We start from the raw sequence: 13,128 nt of genomic DNA on the forward strand, positions 1-13,128 counted from the left end.
ACAGCTCTTCTTTTTGTTTTCCTTCATATAAGGTTTCAGCCACTGCACTCATGCACTCTTTGACAACCCCCCCATCAGTAAATGGTTTTTTGTGTTGACCTAAAATCCAAGCAACTCTGAGGGAACATTCATGAGCACGTTGTTGGGCAGTGAATGAATGGGTCAAGATCCTGGTGGACTGGTCATACTGGGCTCTGAGATTGTTTATTTTCTGCGACCTCAGGTCAGATTTAAGAGGATATGCTCTGTCGAAATCTTTGTGTTTAGTATCATAGTGGCGCTTCACATTGCCACTTTTAATTAGAGCTACAGTCTCTGAGCATATCAGACACAGCGGTTTTGTGCTGCCTGAGGGAAGAATGAACAGAAACGAGTCCGTCCATTCCGGATTGAAAGCTCTATTTTCGGTATCAACTTTTCTTTTCTTTGACAGGGCCATTTGTGTGTGTGTGTTTTTTTTTCCCGTCGTCCCCGACTCTGACCGTCTTCGTCTCTCTCCCCCCGTCTCACTCTCTGCGCGGCTGTTTCTCTCCCTGATCCCGACTCACTTATCTCATCGTCTTCGTCTCTCTCTCCCCCCGTCTCACTCCCTGAGCGGCTGTTTCTCTCCCTGGTCCAGACTCTTCCAACCGTGTGTTAATCGTCTTTGTTCCTCTCCCTGTCTCCAAATCACTCCTCTGATCGTCTTCTCTCTGTGTATTGCTTTCTTTATCGTTCTTTCTGTCTCTCTATTGTCCTGTCATCTGTCATTCGCCTCTTTTTTTTTTTTTTTTTGACTTTGCCGCTGTCAACGGCCGGGAATGCCGAGAGTTGATTGGCTGAGAAGCATCACGTGGGATGACTTAACTTGTACGCGATTGGTCAATTCATTTCCTAGTGTTTACAACGGCATTGGTAGTAAAAAAAAAAAAAAAAAAAAGCTGCGCTCGCTTGTTAAAACTATCCCGTAAAATGCATCTACCGTATAAAATAGATTATAGCTCCGGGTCCGTACAGGATTATCTCTGGGTCCGGACTCGGACCGCGGTCCGCCAGTTAATGACCTATGATCTAGGGTGTTTCTTGCCACTTACCTGGGTCTGGTAGGCTATGGGTCAATTATCCTCATGTCCCGACTGAATGGTGTCAACTACAAGTCCCAAGATGCATTGCAAATAAAACATCCAATCAGGAAAGCTGTTGGCCTTTCTCACAGTGAGCTGAAATTAAATGATATTCTAAGACTTTACCTTAATTATATTAATAACTTTTGATCATTTCGTATTTAAATTTGAATCCGTTTTGAAATAAATTGTTTAAAAACGGTTTTCAGATTACTTCTCATAATTTGAGGAATTGTGGGTAATGTAGTGCATAAAGCTGTCCGAAACAGACCATAAAACTCAGAGTTTCTCAGAGTCGAAGGGGAAAACACCAATATTGATTCTCAGAGAATCGGGAGCGTGCCTATGTTCCCTCAGCCCTATGTTCCCTCAGCCCTATGTTCCCTCTGGACTCTCTCTACCTTTCTGGACTCTATCTGGCCTGTCTAGCCTCTACCTGGTCTTTTTACTAAACTTAACCAACTCCTTTCTTCATTGCCTAAACCCAACCAATGGTGGGACCAAAGGGCTGGCCTAATTTTCAGTGACAACAAAAGTTAGAAATGAGGGAACATAGGGCTGAGGGAACATAGGGCCTAATTTTCAGTGATGACAAAAGTTAGAAATGAGGGAACATAGGGCTGAGGGAACATAGGGCTGTGGGAACATAGGGATGACCCCAGAGAATCAACCCAATTATGTTATGCAATTAAAAAAAACACACTGGAGTTTCTGTGTTAAAAAATACGCTGAATATAATTAAAAAAACACTTACACGTCAAGTTTTCCGGGTACCAGGTTCACAGTTATCCAATGGGAGTGGTGCTCACGGCGTCTTTCAGCACCGCGGCCGGATCCAATAGGAGTGAATGGATGGCTGGAGCACTTGCTCTGAGCGTCACATATCGCCGCGGAGGGGATTGCATTAAAATGAATTGAAATCCTTGTGCGTGGAAGTCTGACGCTGAGGGAGAACTTGAGCGTCTGGAAACAACGCGAAAGGGCCCTGACCAAGCGTCGATATTTTACACTTAAGGAGTGAGACTGTGTTGGTACAACAACCTCCCAGAAGTCCCTCACCCGGCGACGTTCCCAAACAACCGGGGACCGACGCGGTCTCCCTCCGGCGAACTCCGACAGCTCCCCTCTTAACATGAACAATCTTCTTTTTCTTCTTCTTCACCTCAGGAGTGTTTTGTAGGCCGTGAAGATCAACAAAATTGTTGCTGGAGTTCCGAGATTGCCGACAGGTTGACCAGTAAATTATCCATATTGAGTGTCAGCTGATTATCAGCTGTCAGCTCGTCAGCTGAGTGTCAACTGTTGTCATGGATACAGGCACGCTCGCTGATGACGTAATTTCGCGGCACATTTCTCCTCCCAATATTCGCAAAACAATAACGAATGGAAACGGGCATAAATTCGCTTTGCTTTTTGCGCATTTTCACAAAATCCGCTTTTAAATTCGATACGACTTGGATGGAAACCCAACTACTGACAGTGATGAAGATGACAAAGAGTTCCGCGGCTTCCACAACGGCTGGACCAGAGAACCGGCGGAGTTCGTGTCCATGGTGAAGTCCTCGTACAACAGACAGCCGGGTGTAAAAATAGTATTGGCCGAGCCAATCACCCCGGTCACGGTTTTCGCCCATTATTTCACAGAGGAGCTCTAGACGCAGCTAGTCACGGAAACAAACCGTTATGCGGAGCAAATCCGGACTCCAAGCAGCAAGTGGTACCCGGTTACGACGGTTACATGCTGCTATTCCGACATGCCGCGATTTCGACATTGACTTCTAATTGTCGGAATAGCGGCATTAACATTATTTTTCAAGCGTCCCACTATTCCGACATTTTTTTTTTTCATTGTCGGAGTAGTGGCACTTTACTATTTTTCAAACATTCCGCTTTTCCGACATTGATTGATTACGTTATAGTCAGACGTGTCCTTCTGATTTTTTTTTTTTTCATCTGAGACACTGTTTCTCATACACAAATACATAGGCCTATTAGAGAAGAAAAAACAAACCCTCCAAGTTTAAAAACACACAGGCAGCTGAGATTTGGGAGGTTTTTGTTTTTATTGTAGCTTATTAAAATGCAAGATCATTTTTCTGACTGATTTATTGCCCGATGCCATGTATCTCGCTTTCTTTCCCCCACCCTCCGCCCGTTGTCACTTTGTTGCCGCTCCACAGAGTGCACATGGCTAATTAATATGCACGTGCTGACCATATATGGTTGTGTCTAGGCATTCCGGGGGCGGAATATGAGGTGTGTTCACGTGCGCACCATTCTTGGATCCAGTTTGATTTATCAAAGAGAAATTGTGGAGAGTTGTGCACGCACAGTTTGATAGATCTGAAAAAAAAAGTTGTAAATATTTTGGGTGTCTTTTCGCCGTAGGCCTAAGCAAAACATTTAGTAGCAGCAGTCTTACACTGCTTACTTACAGTTTTGATAAATGAGGCCCCAGGCCCTAAGCCCAGAGCCCAGAGACGCTCACAGCTGCAGCTCCGCGACTCATCCGCGGCGCTGTCCGTGGTGCTTAAGGTGACAGGTTAACTTGACAAACAAACTGCAGCATAGTTCTGTTTGTTTATCATGTGTCAGTTTTGTTTGTGACTTGATAGTTTAGTTGTTGAGTTTAAGAACATCACTGCCTCATCAAACCGGTGATAGGCATGCTGAAAAGAAAAGAAAAGAGAGAGAGAGACGCGCCTGGGTATCGCAGCTGTAAAAAGAAAGAAAAAAAAAAAAAAGACGACGTGTCGGAATAGCGGTATCAAAAAGTGTCGGACTACCGGCATGTCTAGATAGAGGGATGTCGTAATAGCAGGATGTCTAAATAGAGACATGTCGGAATAGCGGGATGTCGGAATAGCGGGATGTCTGAATAGCGGGCGGACCCCGTTACGACGGTGGAAATGTGCTTCATTGGACTTTGTTTCAATTCAATTTTAATTTATTTAAAGCCTTTGGAAACCCAAATCCACAAAAGTCTTCTAACTATGTAATTTAGGGTCGTATGTAGATCATATTTAACATGTAAAAATATTAGAAATCAGTTTTGATCCAAATTCGAAATATTTGTCTTTTTGACTGTTGAAATGTGGGTTTAAATTGGGCGGAGTTATCTCCGGGATTTATCACGCAATAAATCCTACCAATCATAAATCATCCTCGTCAGTTGTCGCCCCGCCCCCCAGTGGCGGTTAACAAAACCGTTCTGCTCCCGCTCACTCTGCCTCTTTGAGTCTGAGCCAACTCCCCTCTTACCCTTTTGCGATCTATCTACAGTAGCCTATATATCTATATCTATATCTATATCTCGATATCTCTCTATATCTATCTGTCTATCTCTGTCTATCACTCTATTTATCTATATTTACCTATCTATCTATCTATCTATCTATCCATCCATCATCCACCTAGCACCTTGCTAGCTAGCTAGCTCTCTCCCTCTCCGTTTCCCTCCTTCTCCCTTCCCTCCCCGCCCCCCCCCCCCCCCCCCCTCTCTCTCTCTCTCTCTACCTTTTTCTATCGATCGATCGATCGATAGGTCATTATGCCTGCTTGTGCGGTCCCTGGATGCACGTCCTCCGGCGAGGACGTGTCATTGTTTTATTTTCCGACCGAGGCGGTGTTGGCGGAAAAGTGGACCGCCTTTTTTGTGAGCCTTGGTGGAGTCCCCCGGCAAAAATCCCGGATATGCAGCGGTCATTTTACCCGTGACCTGTTCGAGAATTTTGCCCAGAGAGCCATGGGGTTTTCAAAAAGGCTACGTCTGGCACCGGGAGCTGTACCCTCTCTGCCACCACATACGAACATGGTAAGTGCTAGATGCTAACGTTATACTACTTTATCCTACTGACAGGTTGTGTGACTAGATTTCGCACGGGACTAGTACTTACGAACCTAACCTCATGCTAACCGCTAGCTTCTCTAGTTGTAGCAACGTTAGCAATGACCGCTCCATAACAAACAGCGGATCCACTATCCACCGATCAAAAAGCCACTTACAGCCACAAATAATGCTCAGAACAGCACCAAACGTCATCAACAGTACAAACAGGGTCCCAGCACATAATACGAGGCATCAAACATCTGTTAGCTTAGCCTGGTTTATATTGAAAAGAGACGAAAACAACTCACTCTGCTCCAGTTATACGCTATGCAGCAACTTTCCGTGTCCAGCATAGAGTCCAGGCACTGACAACACACACCGAGTCCGACTGGCAGCACAAACATCTGGTTTCAGTGGCCACCGACAGGCATTGACCACCAGACTGACCACTTGATTCCCCCATATCCTATCTGTGATGTCTGCTTGTACAGGTAGTCAGCTGGCATGGAGGCGATTACTGAGTGAAGTACTGAGTCCCGCAGCTAGGATGAATGTGTGTGTATTACTCCATATAGGCTAATGCAGCCAAAGTCCCTATGTATCTTGCCTATCAGAATATAAAAGTTATTATCGAGTGTTCACGGGGAAATGAAGGTAGAGAATTACGTAAACAAGACCTGGGGGAATCAATGGTCAGTGTGTTGTCGCTCCCTGCTGTTTTGATGATTGCTTGGTGTTCTATCTCTGTTTTGGTGGTCATACGAATATTTTTATGAGCTTGTAGCTGACTTTTTGAGCTGTCTGTGGATATGCAACATGTGTATGACTTATCGACGTGAATGTTGTTTCAATGCGGCCGCCGCCGCCCCCGCTCCCACATCTCCAGAGAGAGAGAGAAAAAAAAGAAAGTCACAATATGAATTTTGTCCAATCTCTAGAATTTAATCTCCCACATACAGTTACGTATGTCTAACGTTTAACAGTGTACTGTTGAAAAGTGTGCATTTTCAATCATGCAAATCTTACTTTTGCCATAATTAATATCAGAAAATAAAGTACACTGTGACTGACAACATGGTTAAACATGTTGACTATCTTGTGTGTAAACAATAAAACAGGACTTGTTATTCTGAAGGCACTAACAAGTAGTGCTGTTTGTTTTCACAAATGCACTTATACTGGTTTGGAAACAGATGATTCGCGACATGTACCAAAATGACTGATAAAAAATGTAAGATCACAGACATCCCCAGGTATTGCTAATTTAGCCCGGTGATTTGTGCTTAATATTTCATAATAACGTTACACATACCTCATCTGAAATGAACGTTGCAGTTTGTGTTATGATAATGTCAAGCACACTGGGTATTCTGTAGTTTATAATGTTAGATGACATTCAACAGATGAAGGTAGCCTAATTTCAGATTTCTCTTCCAACTTCACAGAGTGTCGGTGCAGCCGTACCGTCCTGCACCAAAATTAGTGTTGGCTGCCAGTATGACGTTCAGCCTGAGCCTTGCGTCACTACCCGGGAGATTGGATGCCAGACTGATATTGCTTGGCGAAGGAAGTCTGTGAGCACCCAGCTGTCAAAGGGAACCTTGGAGAGAAGAAGGAGCCAAGGTATTAAGTTACTCATGCTTTGTGTTGTGAGATTGCATAAACTTTCCTATAAATGGAGTTCTCATCATGTTAAATTACTATGTGTTTTATTCCATTCATTTAGAAAATGAAAATTTTGTTTGAAAATGAGGCTACTTTTTATTCATTGTTTGTGCAGCCTGTCAAGCAAAGGTCTCCTTGTCGACCATTGGTGTGAGTACTGACACCATCAGTGAGCCACGCTTCACCTCAACACCACAGAAAGCAGCCATACTGTGTGACTCTCCACCTCGTAAGCGACCACGGCTGGATTTGTCTGAGATGCCATCCTCTCTGGAGTCTGAGGATACAACATTCATGGACCCAGATGATCCCACATATCTACAAAGCATTGTAGATGAGGATTCTACAACCGAGAAGTAAGTCAAGCATATGTTGCCTGCGTTATGTGACTGTATGTTTACGTGTTATGAACATGTCTTGAAATGTTATATCTTGTATTTTTCTACCATCAATAGGCCACCTGTCAAATCCCTCCAAGACATGCCAAAGTACATCGTGTATGAAGATTGCCTGCTGGATTTGTTTAAGATCTGTCCTGTATGTTCACGGTCGTGTGAGGTCAAAACATACACCAGAGGCACTCTCCTGTCTGTGGACCAGCAATGCAACTACCAGTACTGCATGTACACCAGGAAGTGGGACAGCCAACCGCTTATTGGCAGCTCCCCTGCAGGGAATATCCATCTCTCTGCTGCTGTTTATTTCACAGGAGCTTCGATGGTTCAAACAAATAAGGTATGACAGAAATTCTTTAGAATATATTCTTCAAGAAAAATCTACACAATCTACAGCTATTGACCAATATCAATAATGTGTTTGCCAGGTTCTCTCAGCGCTGCGTGTAAAGACGCTTTCAAGAACAACCTTCAACAAGCATGTTAAGTCCTATATACAACCAGCCATTATTCACAAGTGGAAAGTGGATCAGCAAGGCCTTCTTCTTGACCTGAAGCAGCAGAAGGAGCAGGTTTGGCTGGGAGGGGACATGAGAGCTGACAGCCCTGGACACTGTGCCAAGTTTGGCGCATATTCGGTGATGGACCTCAGAACCAACAGGGTTATTGATATTCAGCTTGTTCAGGTAAATTTTCATAATGAATATAACACTGAAATGAACACACAATTTAAATATGACATGTTTAATTATATTTTTCATGTCTTATATTATAATGGTGATCCTATGTAATTGTGGTATCATATCCATGAGCATCTTCAGCCAACTTTTTTCTCCTGTAATTTATAGAGCAATGAGGTGGGTGGCAGTGTGCGGATGGAGAAGGAGGGCCTGGTTCGCAGTCTGGCATTTCTGGATGAATCTGGAGTGAAGGTGGCTGCTTTTGTGACTGACCGACACCCACAAATACAGAAGTACCTTAGGGAGCAGAGACCAGACATCACACACTATTATGATGTATGGCACGTTGCAAAAGGTATCATAATCAATATTATATATTGACAGATTTGTATTTATCATGGTTTACATGGTTTTTAGTTGTTGTTTTTTTTTTTAAATGCCCACAGGCATCAACAAGAAAGTGGAGGGAATAACGAAGGAGAATGGTTGTGAGAAAGTGAAGAAATGGCAGGCCAGCATAAAGAACCACCTTTACTGGTCAGCGACGAACTCCTCAAGTGGGGAAGAGACTGTGGCCAAGTGGACATCGCTGATGAACCACATTCAAAATGTCCACGTGCACGAAGATCCCCTGTTTCCTGTCTGCCTGCATGGACCGACCACGAGCATCTCAAAGTGGCTAAAGCCAGGTATGCACTAAATGACAATTAATTTCAGAAATTAAGTATTCTGCACATGCTTATATTTTATTTATTACTATGCATTTTTTCAATATTTCGTTTGTTTTCACATCTTTACAAAAATCTAGCCACCAAACCATACTACAGGCTGGAGAAAGTGCTGGAGAACAAGCGTCTTCTCAAAGACATCTCAAAGCTCAGCCCACAGCACCAGACATCAAACCTGGAGGTGTTCCACAGTGTCATCCTGAAATTTGCACCGAAGAATGTGGCTTTTTCATACAACGGGATGCTGTGCAGGTAGATTTGAATCTTCAAACGTTATAATGTACACTAAACCAGTTCATAATCCTAGTCTTGGGGCACTGTCCTGCATGTTTAAAATGTGTTCCTTTTCCAACACACCTGATTCAAATGATTGGGTTGATGATGATGAGTTTATCATTTGAATCAGGTGTGTTGGAAGAGAAAGAATTCAGAATCAGCCTTTTATTGTCACTATACAGAAGTACAGCAAAATTACAGCAATCAACCTGTCTGTACATATTTACTGTAAAACATGCGGGACAGTGGGTCCAAAAAGGATAAGAGTTGGGAGTCACTGCACTGCTGTGTGAGCTACTCTCAATAAAATGTCTTAATTTCAGACTGTACCTGACTGCACTGCATTTCAACGAAAACGCTGGCCGCTGCCAGCTGAGGACTGCTGATGGGGAGTTGAAATACAGAGTGAGCTTTCCCAAGGCCAAGAAGGGTGCACCTTCCGTTGAGCAAGTCAAAACACCACCAACTTGTCGTGAGTAGAAAATATTTATTAGTATCTCTTTCATTTCATTGTTAAAGGTAATATAACAAGATACAATTAAAGTTTACAAATAACAACCATGAACATTATGTTACAAACATTACTTTATTTAGGCTACGTTGATGAACTCCTGAACCTCCTGTTCAATGACGTCCTCCATGACCCTGCTCCCTTCGTGGAACAACTGAAGGCAGTGTCAGTCCCAGAACCCCTGTGCAGCCAGTACGAGAGACCGGAGAAGGCAGAAGTTATAGAGAACTATGTGTCCCGGTTCAGTCGGCAAGGGGTGGCCTAAAGCCAACATAGTCACCCTCTTCATCTGGGTACTCGCGTTGGATTCTGAGCACCACACAGGAAGGTATAACCACCCTATTTCTTCTTCCTAGATAGCCCCAGCACCAGCTCACAAACTGCCTGTAGGCCAGGTAGCGGGCTCGTCTGTAATTAAATGAGTAAAAAAATCTTATATGAGGAAACATAAAAACATATTGTAACCTATCTCCCCTCTCTCCCCCTTCTCTGTTTTGTCTTATAGTCTGACATCACCTAGGCTGCAGGAGGAGGGATGGCCACTACTCATCTGCCCTGCTTGCTTCGCTGCTCGGGATGGAACATCAACATCATTGGCCTTGGAGCTTATCAATTATCAACTGTCTGCAGCGCACACGCACTAATTATCTTCAGCTATCTTGTCATTCTTTTCAAAAAAGGCAGCGGTTGCAAATATGTTTTGATTTAAAGGGATATTTAGGATCTTTTGACATGATGCACGACACTGCTAATTTAATGTCATACAGCTTCAACAGTGACTTTCCCCCTACTGTGTACTGTGAGCAGAGTTCCGGCCTGGTTTTGGTGCTTGTTAGGCTAGTTGCAAAACAATGTGCGTTACAAAGCAGGGCTTGGCGATAAAACGATCTCGGGATGATCGATTTCGATAATCGGCTATGGTCATGTTTCCTCGATATCACATGGCAGTAAAAAGCGTGACAGCAGCCTGTCACTCTGCCGTCTGATACTCCATCTACTGTCGTGAGCATGTACTGTAGAGTTGGTTTGAGCTGCAGCAGCAGCAACTGCAGCTAAAGGGCAGAAGGATGAAGTGAAAGTTGTAGAAGAGGGAGGAAATGAGTGGAAGTAGAGCCGATGGCAACTGAAGCGATGGTGAACACGTGGAGCGTCAGTTGGTTTGTCCGTCTCTGGTCGTCATGAAAAGAAGCCTGGCACGTGGAATCAGAGCAACTTAGTGATCCGACAGTAAGAAGGTGGAGGAGAAAAATCCTCCCAAACTGAACATATTCTCTGGTTTCTTCAGGATTCAGTCAGGATGCTCCTGGAACTGGCAGCATCAGCAAAAAATACACATCGAATCAAAATATCGAGAATCGATCAATATGGAAAGATATATTGTGATAAGTTTTTTGCCGTATCACCCAGCCCTATTCAAAAGAGTAATACATTTGCATCACAAAACCGTTGCCCACGAAAAAGTCTGACCTCATAATCGCTTTTCTCTCCCTTCGTATCACTGTGCGCTGTAGCCTGTTGACAACTGTGCACGTTTCCATCACCTGTTTCATGGTGTTTACTGCTTGGATAGTTAATGTAAACATATCTGATTATGACACGTGATGATCAGTGACATCCCTCTTAGCATAGAGCCGGAGAGAGAGAGGAGGGACAGCTTTGAGAGACAGGGTGATCAGGATGATCAGGAAGGTGTGTGCGTATTATGATTAACCGTTTTAAAGCGCAGTCCATGATGGAAGATCAGACAGACAAACGTACACAGACATCTACCCGTGCATCACCTGTAAAGATGGTGCTGCAAAAAGAAAAGGAAGGTGCTGCGCTCTCCAGCCGGTTCATCTGTAGCTGTCAGAGCAGCCTCTGCTAGTCAGACAGATTTTTGTTGTTACAGCACAGATAATCACAAGTCTGCACCATTTTTCTCTCCGGCTCTATGCTAAGAGGGATGTCACTGATCATCACGTGTCATAATCAGATATGTTTACATTAACTATCCAAGCAGTAAACACCATGAAACAGGTGATGGAAACGTGCACAGTTGTCAACAGGCTACAGCGCACAGTGATACGAAGGGAGAGAAAAGCGATTATGAGGTCAGACTTTTTCGTGGGCAACGGCTTTGTGATGCAAATGTATTACTCTTTTGAATAGGGCTGGGTGATTCGGCAAAATGTTTGATCAATTGTCAATATTTAGATTCGATATGTATTTTTTGCTGATGCTGCCAGTTCCAGGAGCATCCTGACTGAATCCTGAAGAAACCAGAGAATATGTTCAGTTTGGGAGGATTTTTCTCCTCCACCTTCTTACTGTCGGATCACTAAGTTGCTCTGATTCCACGTGCCAGGCTTCTTTTCATGACGACCAGAGACGGACAAACCAACTGACGCTCCACGTGTTCACCATCGCTTCAGTTGCCATCGGCTCTACTTCCACTCATTTCCTCCCTCTTCTACAACTTTCACTTCATCCTTCTGCCCTTTAGCTGCAGTTGCTGCTGCTGCAGCTCAAACCAACTCTACAGTACATGCTCACGACAGTAGATGGAGTATCAGACGGCAGAGTGACAGGCTGCTGTCACGCTTTTTACTGCCATGTGATATCGAGGAAACATGACCATAGCCGATTATCGAAATCGATCATCCCGAGATCGTTTTATTGCCAAGCCCTGCTTTGTAACGCACATTGTTTTGATAAGCTAACACTTCATTTTTGTGACCCCAGCCAACTAGCCGAACTAGCACCAAAACCAGGCCTCCGCTCACAGTACACAGTAGGGGGAAAGTCACTGTTGATGCACGACAGTGCTAATAGGAATGTCATACAGCTTCATGTCAAAAGATCCAAAATATCCCTTTAATGACTAAATAATTACATTAGCAAGATGAACATGAAGTATATTAGACTAACATTAGCTGGGCAGGGCAGTGAACTCCAGCAGTAACAAACGATATGAGACCGACTGACGAATACATACTGCAGCACTGAAACCAACTCCTAGGTGAAGCAAAGTACTCAGTGGTCAACCTCAGAAACCCTGAGCCTGTTCAGCATCTAGTACAGTACAACAATGTAGCAATGAGGTTGTTCTCCACTACTATATAACATTGATATCACAGCGGAGCTAGTCCTCCTCCCCCTCAGTTTGGTAATGTCATGCAGACAGAAGACTATAAGATTTCAAATCAATTAATAAACGCAGTCACCTTCTGGCTGCGGACCATTTATCTTATTTATCACTTATGTTTAATATTTTCATCGGCATGCAAGGCCGTTGATTAATAGTGGAGATAATGAAACAGTTGACTTGACACTCAAAACCTGTGTCTACTTTTTTTCCACACAGGAAATTGATCAGGAATTGTTTAGGGAATCGATAAATAATCAGACTGGCAAGCAGAATTAATAATAGCATTGATATCAATGACATATCAATTCCCATCTATATTTGCTGCCTAGTTGACATAAGATGTATTTATTATCATTTTGCCAGATGGCAGCAGGATGAAGGAGCTGTTGTCCCTCCAGCAATACAAACATTCAAATACTGCCATCTTCTGGGCAAATTGATTAAGCTGTAAACTGTAGAGCAATTTCAGATCGCACAGAACACAGCGGCCAGACTTTTAACCAGAATAAACATCATACTGGTTTTAGGTTCTTTACACTGACTTCTATCTGTTGCGGACTCTCTTACACTGTTTATAACATGTTATGGAAACTTTATGAAAAAGTTTTGAAAACTCATTGGTAAAAATGTATGGGAACCCTGTTAATGCTGTGTGTGTTTGGGCATGCAAGATAAAAGCAGTATTTGCATTACTCAAAGTTTTTATTAAAGAGTTGCTGTATGAACAAGGTGAATGGAGTATTGATTCTTGTATTATATAATGCCAGACATTGAATTATCTATTACTTACGCTGCTCTCTCTCTAGCGGGT

General features: G+C 43.4%; 1 protein-coding gene across 1 annotated transcript; it reads left to right on the forward strand.

Moving 5' to 3' along the window:
• The first annotated feature begins 6,457 nt into the window (after positions 1–6,457).
• On the forward strand, positions 6,458–9,571 carry LOC146960643 (uncharacterized). Its single transcript, XM_085772199.1, has 9 exons — positions 6,458–6,555; positions 6,713–6,953; positions 7,053–7,332; positions 7,421–7,678; positions 7,841–8,027; positions 8,119–8,361; positions 8,481–8,652; positions 9,000–9,148; positions 9,271–9,571. Exons 2-9 carry the CDS (start codon positions 6,856–6,858, stop codon positions 9,450–9,452), a joined length of 1,569 nt encoding a protein of 522 aa, XP_085628325.1. The 5' UTR covers positions 6,458–6,555; positions 6,713–6,855; the 3' UTR covers positions 9,453–9,571.
• Positions 9,572–13,128: the final 3,557 nt, after the last annotated feature.

This window comes from Trachurus japonicus, unplaced genomic scaffold (genome assembly GCF_045865225.1).
Source record: "Trachurus japonicus isolate A0001 unplaced genomic scaffold, Traja_1.0 AP030150.1".
Lineage (NCBI taxonomy): Eukaryota > Metazoa > Chordata > Actinopteri > Carangiformes > Carangidae > Trachurus > Trachurus japonicus.

Excerpts from the sequence above, each read along its gene's own strand:
- LOC146960643 (XM_085772199.1), top strand. The coding sequence starts at position 6,856 with ATGCCATCCTCTCTGGAGTCTGAGGATACAACATTCATGGACCCAGAT. Across the intron at positions 7,679-7,840 it reads TTGATATTCAGCTTGTTCAG|AGCAATGAGGTGGGTGGCAG; the intron begins GTAAATTTTCAT and ends TGTAATTTATAG. Across the intron at positions 8,362-8,480 it reads CTCAAAGTGGCTAAAGCCAG|CCACCAAACCATACTACAGG; the intron begins GTATGCACTAAA and ends ACAAAAATCTAG.